Source organism: Erpetoichthys calabaricus, chromosome 7 (genome assembly GCF_900747795.2).
Source record: "Erpetoichthys calabaricus chromosome 7, fErpCal1.3, whole genome shotgun sequence".
Lineage (NCBI taxonomy): Eukaryota > Metazoa > Chordata > Cladistia > Polypteriformes > Polypteridae > Erpetoichthys > Erpetoichthys calabaricus.
In genome coordinates, this window is record NC_041400.2 from 132,492,506 (window position 1) to 132,508,512 (window position 16,007).

The following is a 16,007-nucleotide window of genomic DNA, read 5'->3' on the forward strand; positions in this document are numbered from 1 at the left end:
AGTTTTTGGAAGGAAATATATGACTTCATCTTTAGTTAGGTATCTGAAAAACAACACATGCTTGTTCCTTTTTTGTACAAGAAAATTGTCTTTAGCAGCATAATTCATATACAAGGTGGTTCAGTTTGTACTTAAGATCTGTTGCATTCCCACAATGAACACACAGAGTCTACTGCTGGACTGGACTGACCACAGAGCTGTGGATCACAATGCATGCCATGTTGAGAAACAAGCCAGTGTGTTTAAGACTGCAGCTTTCAGCATTCTGACAAGTGGTACACAGGGTTTACTGTTGATCTTATAATGGGAAAAAAAAAACCCTGCTTGCTAAGGACAAACCAAAGCCTTTTTTAGTTGAAAGGCAACTCATACCAATCTTCAGTTGTGATAACATATGTTGTTTTTGCAAAAAATGAGGTAATATTATAGATTCTTAAGCATATAATAAATGCAATCAGCATAACAGAAAAAAAAGAATCATCTGGTATGTACTGTAATCAGAAAAAAAAATCTAGCTAATAGGACAATTTTTAATTCAAAACACATAAAACTGTAAATAAATAAACATAGAATGCTTTATATAGTAAACATAAAAAGGCTCATCTATTCTTACATTAATTTAAATCTACAAAGATCAATCAGATGAATTTAATTTATTCAGTAAGCTACTTCTTGGATAGTTATTAAATATGATTTGACCAGATGGCTGTGTATGCTGAATTGCAGCTTTCCAAAATCAATTTAACTGTCCACCATTCTACACTGTTGGGGATGCTAATTAAAATCTTTACAATTATAAATCAAAATAGCATAACAATGTTGATTATTGCACGCACTTGTCTGATGAAAGACGTATGAAATTGTGCTCCATGAATAAGAAATGGTAAAAAGAAAAAGTAGGTATCCTGTGTCATGTGACCTGGATGGCATCTCTATAAAGCAAGTTAATGCAGATAATGAAACTGAAGACTTCACAGTATCCTATTAAAGCTTATAAAGAACAGTATTTGATTTTACTTCAAAATTTAACATATAATGTTTGTGCGCTTAAACAATGAATAAGCGCACAAGCGCAAAGTAAGAGTAACCTGTAGAGGATTGTAAGTATAAGGACACGAGTATCTCTCAAGATATTTAGCAAGAGAACATAATTCTTAGACAAATGATAAAGTTACAGAAATTCACATAGCACTTATAAGCACATTATGGAAACATATTTTTTTTAAAAAATTAGTATCCATGTTTCTTTTAACTGTTTAAATCAATCCTGTACTTTTGGTACTTAAACATCTTTTATACAAAACCACTTTTACTCACATACACGGTTTTCTGTGCACAAAAAAACAATTGTTCCAACAAATGGACATGTTTTTCTATGCCATATGCTTTATGGCTCTCTGCACTATCTGTCATACAAGTCTGAGGAACTGCAGGTGTTTTTGTGGTACTACTTATACTGTATCTGTCTGTTACTACTTCCTCTTTGATACATTTCATGGCTGGAATCTTGTTTTTCCAGGTGGTCTGAAGGTGTACATGTAATCAGCCCAGACAAGACTGCCCAGGTTTGGGAGCAATTGAGACTCAAATACTGTACATTGGATAAAATATTCATTTCATTATATTTGACTATGGGTGTCTGTAAGGAAAAAAAAATGAGCAAAGGGACCATTAATTAGTGGTTTAAACAAGCAAGTAGTGAATGGGTGGAACAATCAATACAGTAGACAAGAATATTGCACTATTTTTTGCAGATACATATTACTTATACACTGACAACAACTACTGGGATTTTTCTTTTTGGACCATGTATTGGTATGAGAATCTAGCCAGTAGTGGTGTGGCATCGTTTGGAATTAAAAAAAAAAAAATTTGATTAACACATGCAAAACAAAATTCAGTCTGACATTCGATGCCCCACAAATGTTAGCAATGCAGCAGAGGTTCCCGTTATTCATAAATGTTCTGTCCATGTTTAAGTTAGCTTATGTTAGTCTTTTTTATTATCCCAGAAAGAAATATATTCGTAGCACAAAAGTACAAATATAAGACATTATTACACTGATATGAGAAAATAAGCCAAGAAACAATATTATTTCCTTTAACTAAAACTAAAATGAAAGAGTATGTTGTTAACAAAAAAAATAATTTCACTAGCTAAAATAAAAATGACAAAATGTTTGAAAACTAGAACTACACAAAAACGAGGAAATAAAAACAAAACTATAGATTTTGTAATTTAAATTTTCATTTCCACCACACTAGTCTTTGTGCATAATATACATGGAAAAATGTAGCTGTCAGTATAGTTATTATATATTATTTAAAAAAACACAGAGAAATTTGGTTGAGAACAAGCATTGATTCGTGTGCATGTTTAAGTACACCTTGTTGCTGGTGTCTGAATCTGTGCAGTACACAGAACAGTTCATCCATCAGTCAGCTTTCTCTTCTAAAACTTAAAGCAAATGTCAAAGCCTCATCACTTATCAATGACTTATTCTGTGAATTTCATTGGCCGCAATGGACTGTCAGTCACAGATGTTCAGCGAATGGCAACTGTCACTAAATTTCAATGAAAAGATGCTTATACGAAGAAATGCCACACATTACTTTGGAAGATACAACTAACCAGTTTAAAATTTGAGCCATGGAGGATCTGTCAAGATTGTATAGCCACCCCTATGCTTCAAATTCAGTCAGTATTTAGACTAGAAACAATGTTGACTTTGTATAGCCATATGGAACATACAGAAAGTCTCACAATACACTATAATGACCACAAATAAAGAAAATTAAAAAAAATGGATGCCTTTAAAATTCATACATCACAGATGATCACATAGGAGAGAAAAAATGCTTGAGAGCTAAGTAAGTTTCTCTCGTCTTGGGGCTTGAAAGAATTGTGTCATATTTGTAGAATAGTAGAACAAACGTGATTTTAGATGCTGACTACACATTGATATTAGTAAATCTAAATTGCCTAAACACAATGCTCCAGAGCGCTCTTGACCTCAGACTGGGGCGACGGTTCATCTTTCAGCAGGACAACGACCCTAAGCACACAGCCAAGATATCAAAGGAGTGGCTTCAGGACAACTCTGTGAATGTTCTTGAGTATCCCAGCCAGAGCCCAGACTTGAATCCGATTGAACATCTCTGGAGAGATCTTAAAATGGCTGTGCACTGACGCTTCCCATCCAACCTGATGGAGCTTGAGAGGTGCTGCAAAGAGGAATGGGCGAAACTGGCCAAGGATAGGTGTGCCAAGCTTGTGGCATCATATTCAAAAAGACTTGAGGCTGTAATTATTGCCAAAGGTGCATCGACAAAGTATTGAGCAAAGGCTGTGAACTTATGTACATGTGATTTCTCAGTTTTTTTATTTTTAATAAATTTGCAAAAACCTCAAGTAAACTTTTTTCACGTTGTCATTATGGGGTGTTGTGTGTAGAATTCTGAGGAAAAAAATTAATTTAATCCATTTTGGAATAAGGCTGTAACATAACAAAATGTGGAAAAAGTGATGAGCTGTCAATACTTTCCGGATGCACTGTATGTTGCTACAACAGATGTTCAGTATTTAATATAAATGGTATGCTTGTGGAAATGCACTTTATACATGGAAAAAAACTTTCATCTCTGTTTCAGCTATTATTGTTAATAACACAGTTCATGCAATGACTTCAACAGTATTTCAAAACATAAGCAAAGTAAGAATTCCCAGAAAAAATACACTTCCAAAGTTCTGCAATGGGTTAATGACATATAGTCTGCATCAAAAGATATCACAAATAAAAAATAGTACATGTATATGGTGACCTTACTGCTTGCCAAGTGAAGTATTTTTTGAAATAAATAACCATTTGTTTAAACTTGTTGCAGGTTCAGGCTACAAATGACATTAGAACACACGGTTTATTCTTGCATTTTTTGAGTATACCAAAAGCCTTAAACTGTCATATTATCATGAGAAAATGGGAGTTCTGTCACAAAAAATAGTACACATTAAGTTGACAGGTATAACATTAATAATTTACAATTTGACAACTACACAGAAAACTGTTTTTACACTTGCAAAGTGTATCTGTGTGGACATTTTTGGTGAGTAATACAAACCAAATTAAATAGGAACAAAAGCTCAGAATTGCTGAAAAACTAAAACTAAATAAAAACAAAAAAAGAATAAAAACTGAAATTAGAAAATGGTGAAAAACAAACTAAATAAAAACTAAAAAATATCTTAAAAGTAGAAAAACACTGCCAAAAAACAATGAACGATAACAATTATTATAACCAGTACACAAAGTAATAAGATTTTGTACAATAAGAAAATTGAATTTGGAGAGTACATACTGTAATAATAATAATTCAGAATTCCACTGGATCCCTATGACTAGTAAAATTCAAAAAGGTTATAACTCAGGGGAATAAAAGAGTTTTTAAACCTACTGCACTTCAACCCTGAGATTCTAACTCTGTAGTATGAATGCAGCAACTGAAACTTGGGAGAAAGAAATAGTTATTGAAAAGAGTTGGCTTTTCTTACAATTTTTTTTGTAATATGGTACACTGACTGTGATCTGCTGCAAACCATTAAGTTTACTACTAATTTTCACAATGTTGTTTAGATAGACAGTACTAAGTTTTCCAGTCCTACATGAAAAAAAGCAAATGTGATAAGACTTATGACAAGACTTACACAAGATGTTTCATGGTAGTTCTGCCTACCTAAAACGAAAAGCTACTACTGCCTCTTACTACAAATGTGTTATTTATTGAGATGAAATGGGCTGAATGATCCACCCAACTTCATTTTACTTTCCAAAGTGCTACTGCAAAGAAAGAGCTTAATATGAATCATGGAGTTTGCAAGCATTTTAATTTAATGTAAGTTACACTGGTATACTACAAAATAGACAAACTAGAATGATGCAACGGACAAAAAGTACTTTGGAGCAGCAGTTATCTGCAACTAAAACACCTTTGCTAGATTTCTTCAAGCTAATAGAGAACAACCAAATACTCAATTTACTGTTTGTTTACAACAGTGGTGAGTAGAAGGGCATCTAAGCACACTGGATCTTAAAGCAGATGGATCCCTTCCTCTCATGGCAATAGTAAAGGTTGGTGTTGTACTGTAAATGTGTGGGGAATGTTCTTATGGCAAATGCCAGACTTCTTACTATCAAATGAGCATCATTTGAATGACACATCATAATGAAGTATTGTTGCTGACAAGGTATGTTCACAGTTGAAATGGGACAGCTACAGAAGGGCAATGCATCATAAACCACAGAGCACCTTAAGCTGGCTTCACAAACATGACAGTGACTCTGGTTCCCCCTCCTCCCAGTGATCTCAGTTCAGTACCCCCAGGAGTGCACTAAAATTGGACATTTATAACCTTAGGTGCTGGAACTATGTGATGCTATCAGATCAGAATGCACCAGAGTCCAGATGTCAATCCAATTGAGAGGTTTTTGGCTGGACTTGAAAAAGGCTGTTCGCTCATGATCCACATGTACCTTGACAGAACTTGAGAAATTTTGCCAAGAAGAATGGAGAAAATTGCAGTGTCCAGATGTGCAAAACTGAGAGAGACCTGTGTACACAAACCGAAGGCTGTCATGGGTATCAAAGTTGCACTTACTAAAATAAAACTCTGACTTGAATATTTATGCAATCAATTGTTTTGTGTTTTATATTTATAGTTAATTTAGACCACTTTACAGAGATATTTTTTCTCTTTTACATCCAGAGGTCATGTAAAAAACCCAAATTAAATCCATTGTGATTCAATATTATATAATAATGAAATGTGATAACTTTATGGTTGTGAATGCTTTTTATAGTCACTATATCACATCATTTTGCCTTTTTATGTAGATATTTAATTTGTTGATGTAGTTCCTTAATTATATGATCTTCGTATATATGATGGTACCGTGGCTGTCCAAGATTTTAAATCACCTGTAGCTCGCAAACTGTGTGACCTATTGATGTGAAATTTGGTACACATATACTAAGTGATCTCTATTGTCTGCTTTTGGGGTGACGATTGACCTCCAAGGTCAAAGATCAACCCAGGAAGGTTAAGGTCAAAAACCAAATAACCTGTAGCCTGAAATTTGGTACACATATAATTCGCTGAAACTCTGCACTACAGCTTTATATTAAAAGCGAAGAGTTTTGGAATTATTACTCTTTTATTTTTATTTCATTTTATTGTCAATTGTATTCACTGCACGTTATCGTGCAGTACGCCGTTACTGGTATACAATATTGCAAGTTCAATGTTCTTACACACCTAACATCTTAACCATGTATTACTTGTAAATGGAAGACAACTAGAATGGAAGCTATAACTGAATAATTGTTAAACACATAAAATAAAAAGAAATCCTTGCTGGTGAACTAATATTCCAGTGATTTGGGTTATGCTTAAGAATTTCATACTTGTGAGTGGAGGTTTAGAGCCCCAGCTCTTTTTGTGAATGAGATGAATGAGTTCCAGGTGGAAAAGGCTACACTGCACTTCTTTTTTCTGTTTTATGACTCTCCTGAACTTCAGCACTAAGAGTGATCATCTGCCAAGCACTGTTGAGGTAAATCACCAAAAAACAGTCCTGTATTACACAGAACAGTTCTGCCAAATGTTTTCCACAAAGCACAAACAGAAATTAAAAATTTTCTGTAAAGTCACATGAACAGCATCTAGACAGTTTTTGTGAGATTCAGATTTATGGAACAATATGAGGTATATACTCCTGTTTTCTATCCTTTTGTGTGTAGTATGATCGTTTTGAGCATGTCAGTTCTTTATTCTGATTTAACTACTCTGTATACACAAGCATATTTATTTTAAAAGAAAATGCTCACAGTATGAAAAAGGATACCCTCAAAAGGTACATTAAAATGCAACCCAAGACAGAACTATATTTTACAGCAATTTATAAAAATGAAAAACCAGCCAGCTTCAAAAACCAAGTGGAGTTATTTTTAAATGGTTGATTCAGAAATACTGGTAAGCCATGACTAGCATAGGAACTATATTATTATACGATCTCCATCCTGGCAAATAATATTTAAATTATAGTATGTTCAAAAAGCCTTTAAGCAAAGAGTAATGACACATCCTGAACACTACGCAAGAGGATTTTCAAGTTGTACTCTGTATTCACAGACTTTTACATTGGTACACATTAATTTAAATACAAGTACAGTTATATACTTACATTGCCCACTCCAGCTTCTCATTTTTAATGGAGTTGTACAAGGCCTGTAAAAAAACAAGAAAATGTAACTATTGGTTTGAAGGCATTCTGATCACTTTCCCAAGGAGATACAGTCATAAAAGGGCATTTAGAAAAAAAAAATTATAAGTCAGGAAATAAGAGGGGGGCATTTATGTTGAATACTTACCAATTATCACTTAAGTCAGAAAAAGTTGCACTATAAATTAGGATAATGACCTTCCAGGTGAAAGCTATTAATACTTGCATCCAAAACATATATGATGAATTACATATTGACTTCCTGTTACTTGGGAACCATCAAAAAAATTTTCTTTTGACTTGCCCAACCAAAGTCTGCTGTGGCAAGCTTGAAGTAGGAGGTCAAAAAAGAAAAACAGGCCAGTTTAAGAAAGGGAGATAACCAGGTATCTTGACTGATTAATACAGTGATCCCTCGCTATATCGCGCTTCGCCGTTCGCGGCTTCACTCCATCGCGGATTTTATATGTAAGCATATTTAAATATATATCGCGGATTTTTTTGCTGGTTCGCGGATTTCTGCGGACAATGGGTCTTTTAATTTCTGGTACATGCTTCCTCAGTTGGTTTGCCCAGTTGATTTCATACAAGGGATGCTATTGGCAGATGGCTGAGAAGCTACCCAACTTACTTTTCTCTCTCTCTCTTGCGCTGACTATCTGTGATCCTGATGTAGGGGGTGTGAGCAGGGGGGCTGTTCGCACACCTAGACGATACGGACGCTCGTCTAAAAATGCTGAAAGATTATCTTCACGTTGCTATCTTTTGTGCAGCTGCTTCCTGAAATGACATGCTGCAAGGTGCTTCGCATACTTAAAAGCTCGAAGGGCACGTATTGATTTTTGATTGAAAAACAAACTCTGTCTCTCTCTCTCTCTCTCCCTGCTCCTGACGGAGGGGGTGTGAGCTGCCGCCTTCAACAGCTTTGTGCCACGGTGCTTCGCATACTTAAAAGCCAAACAGCCCTATTGATTTGTTTGCTTTTCTCTATCTGTGACATTCTGTGCTCCTGACAAGCACTCCTTTGAAGAGGAAGATATGTTTGCATTCTTTTAATTGTGAGATGGAACTGTCATCTCTGTCTTGTCATGGAGCACAGTTTAAACTTTTGAAAAAGAGACAAATTTTTGTTTGCAGTGTTTGAATAACGTTCCTGTCTCTCTACAACCTCCTGTGTTTCTGCGCAAATCTGTGACCCAAGCATGACAATATAAAAATAACCATATAAACATATGGTTTCTACTTCGCGGATTTTCTTATTTCGCGGGTAGCTCTGGAACGCAACCCCCGCGATGGAGGAGGGATTACTGTATTACAAAGACGTGTATAGTCCATTTTGGCATTTCTCAAGAGAGGGGGAGAATATCTTCATTAACTGGTCTGATGTGTTTACTGCAAAAGGTTTACAGAACCACAGTGTTTACGTAGGCCCAAAGAACTTTAGATATAGAAAGCAACATGCAATAGAAATGAATGTAGATGCAATCTAGAAAGACCAAACCTACATCCCCAAACCAGTAGATCTGTGAAACTATTAGGGGTTCCTATGCTAATTGGTCATTTGCTGTTCAATTTGAAGTGCAGCTACCTCAGTAATAGAAGTCAGTGATGGATCTATAATAGAGTTTGAGAAGGACCACACACGTCATATATAGCAAACTTGGAGATAAGCAGTGTAATACATTAATGCAATATAATCAAACATATAATAAATGTAAGTCAAGCTAAGTAGACAGAAGTGTTTTAGAAGTAAAAGACAAAAGTACATCAAATCAAATTATATGTTTTAATTCTAGGTGACTTTCCTATTCTGACCATAATTCTTAATCTGGTTACTAAGAGTGAACACAGACAAAATTTCAAGAATTCCAGGACAATATTGTTAACACTATGAATTTTGGCTCATGTACTAAATTGTTGGCAATAATTATAAACAAAAGAAGATATTAAAGCATATAAATAAATTCTGTATCCAGAGAAGCAATAAGCAGTTTGTTCATTTTTAATACATGAATTACATGAATTAAAACCAAATATATGCCAAGAAAGGCCTTGTGTTCCAGTAACTTTGATGTGGATTAAGTGGGTTTGAGAATATGTTATATTCCATTTTAGCTACAAAGAATGTTTGTTATTAAATGCTGCCTATAATTCCTGCAAAACTTTTGAGATTATAGCATTGACTTGCATACAACTGTGAACATGCAATGTTTCGAATGAACCGATCAAAAATGTAGACACACAACATTATGTAGTGCCAAGCAGTTCTATTATTGCCAAGCTACATTTTCTACATATTTCTATATCTAATGGATTACTGACATCTGGCTAAAGGTGCCACAATTTCATGTAAAAGTAACTTTGATGATCAATCACACTTTTTCAGCCTTCTAATCCTATATTCTAAAGATAACCAAAAGTAAACATAACATCTTATTGCAGCAGCTTACCAAGAAATTACATATTATAGTATACTCACTCATGGTTTTTTTACTTCAACAGTTCTTTGTTTAGAAATTTTGCTGAAAGCTTTTAATGAACTGGGCAAAGACTATTATTTTATTAAGACTACGATTTATTTCAAGTTTATCAACAAAACCAAGTTAACTAGATGTACAGTATACAGTAACATTATGACCACTCCCAAGCGAATTACATTGACTATCTCATAAGAATGGCACATGTAAAGGTCAGGGATACATTAGTCGGTAAGAAGGCATTAGGTGTTCATTGTTGATGTATTGAATGCAGAAGATATGGGCAGGTGTAAAGACCGGAGTGTCTTTGATAAGGGCCAAATCGTTATGGCCACACAACTCAGTCAATGAATTTCCACGGCAGCAATGCTTGTCAGATATAAAAATAATAATAATAATAATAATAATAATTCATTACATTTATATAGCGCTTTTCTCAGTACTCAAAGCGCTATCCACACAGGGAGGAACCGGGAAGCGAACCCACAATCTTCCACAGTCTCCTTACTGCAAAGCAGCAGCACTACCACTGCGCCACATGTGAGGTACCACAGAACACCTTCAGAGGTTTTGTTGGAATCATTGTGAGAGGGGAGAAACAGCATATTAGGCGGGTGGTCACAATATTTTAGTTCTTCATGGCTCATTAATGTATATTCTGAAACTTGCTGCACACTTGTCCCTAAAGTCCATTAAAGTTTTTCATTTTTTAAAAAGACTTACCCAGCAATACTGACTGACTACAAACTAACATGTTTAAACATTCCACAAACAGTAATAATATGAAAATGATAGCATATTAAATTTTGCACCTCTCAAGGATATACAGTGTGTCATTTTGCTACATTTTTCTTTTTGGTACTGTAAGTGGTACACTAGAAAAAATAAAACAAGGTCTGCTTTATAACTCTTCATGAAATCCCCAAGATGTCGGATGATTCATTAGTTTTCTTAACTGGTTCCTTCCATTACAGGGCAGCAAGACAGCAGAAACTATGCCAGAAGAAATCAACCCTACATGGGACACCAGTGCACCAGTGGGTATGAACACAATTAAATTGGCACTTGCTCATTTTAAACCCATTAATAGTCCACAATTAACATAATATGCACATCATCGGAGGAGGAAAAAGAGAAGAGTGTTAGTATTTAAAAAGCAAAAAAAAAAAAAGAAAACACCTAAACAATGTGGCTACAACAAAAAGGTGGAAATTTTCACACAGGCTGAGATGAGAATCAACTAATGCTCCCTGGAGATACAAGACAATATTGTTAACACTATAGTCTTATTTGGCTTATTTTCTTCACCAGAATAATCCTTTATTTTATTATAGCCATCAGTCTTCTTTGTAGAGAAATATGGTGACAATAATGGCAGTAATAATGTAAAAGCTTCAAAACCAATTCGAAAAACAAAGCTCAACCGAAAGGATTTGCTCATGTGTGTCGACAGCCCTTAATGAAATTAAACATCAGCTGGCAAATATTCATGATGTTTCTTTCTTTTCTTTTTTTTTCTTCAGTTATTTCACACATTTTCCTTCAGTATTCTCCCCTGTTACACACTGGATCTGACAGAAATAATTAGCTTTGTTAGTAAAACTCAGTATACTGATAAAACAAGAAAATGAGATGTCTCTGTTGCGGTGTTTGAATTGCTTGCTAGTTTAGTATTAAAAGGTATTCTGCCCCTTCTGTAGCTTTTAGTTTACTTAGTTTTCCTGTGTAGTGATTACCATTTTTGGTAATACTATTTGAGCTTTTTGTTCCTTAAAAATCAACAGGAATGGTAGCAAACGGCATCTCAACACTTAGTGCACTTTTTTCCTAACCACAACTCCTACACACTAGATAAGGCAGACATCAATGCTTTTAATGTAAATAATTTTTTAAGATCTCATTGAAAAAAGCTTGCCTTTTCTGTTTTTTCAAGAACACAACTCAGCATTCTTGACTGAACTGAAATGGTGATAGGTGCTTGAGGTAATTAGTTATTACCATAATGTGATTGATTTATAGCTTTTGAAACATTCTAAACACTGACCGTTTTATCAATGCAAGTGAAATGCATGTTTCCACATAAAATAATTGTTACAAAATATACAATACTAGCCAACCTGCGGCGTAGCATACGCCGCATAATCACGCCGCTCTTTTAATGAGTTTTAAGCACAGGGAAAAAAAATGAACATTTGAAAAATCCGGAATTTAATAAACCACCAAGAAAAGTAACATTGCAACAATGCACGCTACAAACCAACATACGATTGTCCGTGACTGAAAACTGGAGGACCGCCATCGCGCCTCCACCACCCAGAGCAAGGGATGGGGCTGGATGGCGCTCGGGTGTGGAGGGCGGAACGGGGGGAGAGGGTAAGGACGCCCATTCCGCCCCCTACGCCATTCATTGTTCTTTGCGCTTCCGGCTGTTTTTCTATATATAATCCACCAAGTCACCCGACCATGGTAGAAACGAGGGGGGTTGGGGGCGGGCTGGGGGGTGTGTACAAAGGGCAGGGACATAATCAGTTCGAGCGTATGACCCGCACTTACTGTGAATTCCTCGTTCATGGGGAACAATTGCAAACCCCGGTCTCCATCACAAATGGGGTTCAACAGCTTACCCACAGTGTGAATGCCTCGAGAGACAGGGTGGCGGTGTTTGGTGAGTTGTTGCAGTTTGCGACTTAAAAGCTGCGATGGTTTTACACTCCAGTACATTGCAGTGAATGCTGGTAAAAGTCAGGTGGGCGGGAGGGAGGGCAGGCGTTCTCGTCCCATGCTCTTAGAGTTAGCGGGTGTGGCTCTGTGAGTTGTCGTTGTATCCCATGGTCTTAGAGTTGGTGGGCGGGTCTCTGTGATTTTGCAGGCGTGGCTATGTCGTGCGTATCCCATGGTTGTCTTGCTTGCCCTGTCGGCTTAGTGAATTATATATACAGTGGGGCAAAAAAGTATTTAGTCAGCCACCAATTGTGCAAGTTCTCCCACTTAAAAAGATGAGAGAGGCCTGTAATTTTCATCATAGGTATACCTCAACTATGAGAGACAAAATGAGAAAAAAAAATCCAGAAAATCACATTGTCTAATTTTTGAAGAATTTATTTGCAAATTATGGTGGAAAAAAGTAATTGGTCAATAACAAAAGTTCATCTCAATACTTTGTTATATACCCTTTGTTGGCAATGACAGAGGTCAAACGTTTTCTGTAAGTCTTCACAAGGTTTTCACACACTGTTGCTGGTATTTTGGCCCATTCCTCCATGCAGATCTCCTCTAGAGCAGTGATGTTTTGGGGCTGTCGCTGGGCAACACGGACTTTCAACTCCCTCCAAAGATTTTCTATGGGGTTGAGATCTGCAGACTGGCTAGGCCACTCCAGGACCTTGAAATACTTCTTACGAAGCCACTCCTTCATTAACCGAGCGGTGTGTTTGGGATCACATGCTGAAAGACCCAGCCACGTTTCATCTTCAATGCCCTTGCTGATGGAAGGAGGTTTTCACTCAAAATCTGATGATACATGGCCCCATTCATTCTTTCCTTTACATGGATCAGTCATCCTGGTCCCGTTGCAGAAAAACAGCCCCAAAGCATGATGTTTCCACCCCCATGCTTTATAGTAGGTATGGAGTTCTTTGGATGCAACTCAGCATTCTTTCTCCTCCAAACACGACGAGTACAGTTTTTACCAAAAAGTTCTATTTTGGTTTCATTCCTCTTCTGGATCATCCAAATGCTCTCTAGCAAACTTCAGACGGGCCTGTACATGTACTGGCTTAAGCAGGGGGACACGTCTGGCACTGCAGGATTTGAGTCCCTGGCGGCGTAGTGTGTTACTGATGGTAGCCTTTGTTACTTTGGACCCAGATCTCTGCAGGTCATTCACTAGGTCCCCCCGTGTGGTTCTGGGATTTTTGCTCACCGTTCTTGTGATCATTTTGAACCCACGGGGTGAGATCTTACATGGAGCCCCAGATCGAGGGAGATTATCAGTGGTCTTGTATGTCTTCCATTTTCTAATAATTGCTCCCACAGTTGATTTCTTCACACCAAGCTGCTTACCTATTGCAGATTCAGTCTTCCCAGCCTGGTGCAGGTCTACAATTTTGTTTCTGGTGTCCTTTGACAGCTCTTTGGTCTTGGTCATAGTGGAGTTTGGAGTGTGACTGTTTGAGGTTGTGGACAGGTGTCTTTTATATTGATAACGAGTTCAAACAGGTGCCATTAATACAGGTAACGAGTGGAGGACAGAGGAGCCTCTTACAGAAGAAGTTACAGGTCTGTGAGAGCCAGAAATCTTGCTTGTTTGTAGGTGACCAAATACTTATTTTCCACCATAATTTGCAAATAAATTCTTTAAAAATCAAACAATGTGATTTTCTGGATTTTTTTTCTCATTTTGTCTCTCATAGTTGAGGTATACCTATGATGAAAATTACAGGCCTCTCTCATTTTTTTAAGTGGGAGAACTTGTACAATTGGTGGCTGACTAAATACTTTTTTGCCCCACTGTATAGATAGATATACATGCTTATAGTGACTTATGAAAAGCTCATAATAAAAACAGTGCTACTATTGAAAAACCTTGTACTGTAGACTGGATGGAGGGGAACCCTGAGCCTTAAATTTAAATTGTGTCCACCTGTGTAATTATGAATACCCTTTCAAAATCTTCTTTTAAGAGTCCTGCATACTTTTATTTGGTAAGTTCGAAAAAAAAAAAAGACTATACAGTAGTAAAAGGTCAGTAAAGCAAATAGTAATATGGACACAAGTAAAAATATATAAATGCTATTTAAAAATGTATAAATTTTATAAATGTATAAATTTTGCACACCTGCTGTTACTGTGTAAATTATGTTAAAACACAGAAATCAACATGATAAATCACAAGAGTTAGTGAAAGGCTGTGTCAGTCAGTACGCATTTGTGTAGCCTCCACCAGATTGCCTAAAAAGGAAAAAATAGGCTACAAATAGGGGTAAGAAGGAACAACGCCAGGAGAGATGAAAGAAGTGAAGAACAAGAGTATGTATGAAATACATAAGATATGGGGAGAGATTAGAAAGGCAGTCATGTTCTGGGCCTGCACCAAATTAACATAATTTTCGACCAAAATTTTTAAGTGCCTTTCAGACAGCCTTGGTGTCACAATCCCTCCTAACCCATTAACAGCTGTGTTTGGTGTTCTTCCAGATGGGTTTAAAGTGGAGAAGGACAAACAAACTGTGATTGCATTCACTACACTTTTGGCACACAGACTTATTTTGCTAAACTGGAAGAATCCTAACTCTCCTCTTTTAAGTCAGTGGGAAACCGATGTTTTATACTATTTGAAATTGGAAAAAATCAAATATTCAGTTAGAGGATCTGTACAGAATTTTTTCAAAATCTGGCAGGATCTAATCAATAATATCTTAGAATAAGCTCTTAATGCACCGAGAGAGTAATTACCTCCACATTTCTTTTTCTTCTCCGATTTATCTCTATTGCTCTATTAAACTCATCAATTTAGATATGTCTACAAGCCTTAAGTTTTACTCTGCTGGCCATGCTCTCTCTTTCAGGGGTGGGGCGACTTGTTTTCAATCCTATCATTTGTAAAAATTGATCTACTTGTATGGAATGATTACAATAAAATTAATAAAAAAAAAAAAAAAAAAAAAAGAAAGGCAGTCACATATTACGTCTGGGAAAATATGTGATCCAAGGCTGAAATTTAGTTTAGCTTCTTCCATTTTGCTTTAAAAGGTGTTTTTGAAACCCTGTAAAAGAACACAAAAGGAGATATAGGTGTGGCTATGATCAAGGAATGTGAAATGTCTACAAAAGGCACTGTAAGATCTTTGATCTTAATGGTACAAAGGTGCTTGCAGAAATGATCTGCTAGCCATCACCCTGTTTCACCTACTGTACATAGATGGTTAAACACTTCCTAAAATAAAAGTAGTAAATAGGATATCTGAAATGGCATGAGGGTTTGCTTCAGAAAGCTGATCAATTTTCTCTGCCAGGCACTTTCAGCTGTAACAGGAGCCAATGTTATCACTTAGAAATATGTTACCTAAGATAACACTGTATTGGGACTCTCTGGAAAATCAGCTTACTGATCTGCAGAAGCAAAAGCACATGCAGGTGGTGAAACAGATCTTCATAACAAGTGCTTTGGAGCAGATTGTCACCAGAAATGAGACATGGGTCCATCATTATGAGCCGGAAAGTTAGAGACAATAAATGCAGTGGAAACACCAGT

At 36.4% G+C, this 16,007-nt stretch overlaps 1 protein-coding gene across 9 annotated transcripts in view; it reads right to left on the reverse strand.

Annotated features, from left to right (window-relative positions):
- The window catches only part of psd3l (pleckstrin and Sec7 domain containing 3, like), a 649,947-nt gene that overhangs the window by 91,352 nt on the left and 542,588 nt on the right, over nt 1-16,007 (reverse strand). For all 9 annotated transcript variants that reach the window (XM_051929574.1, XM_051929571.1, XM_051929573.1 and 6 more), the window contains one exon: nt 7,239-7,282. In XM_051929574.1, the coding sequence (XP_051785534.1) occupies nt 7,239-7,282 (44 nt within the window). The remainder of the gene's footprint in view (nt 1-7,238; nt 7,283-16,007) is intronic.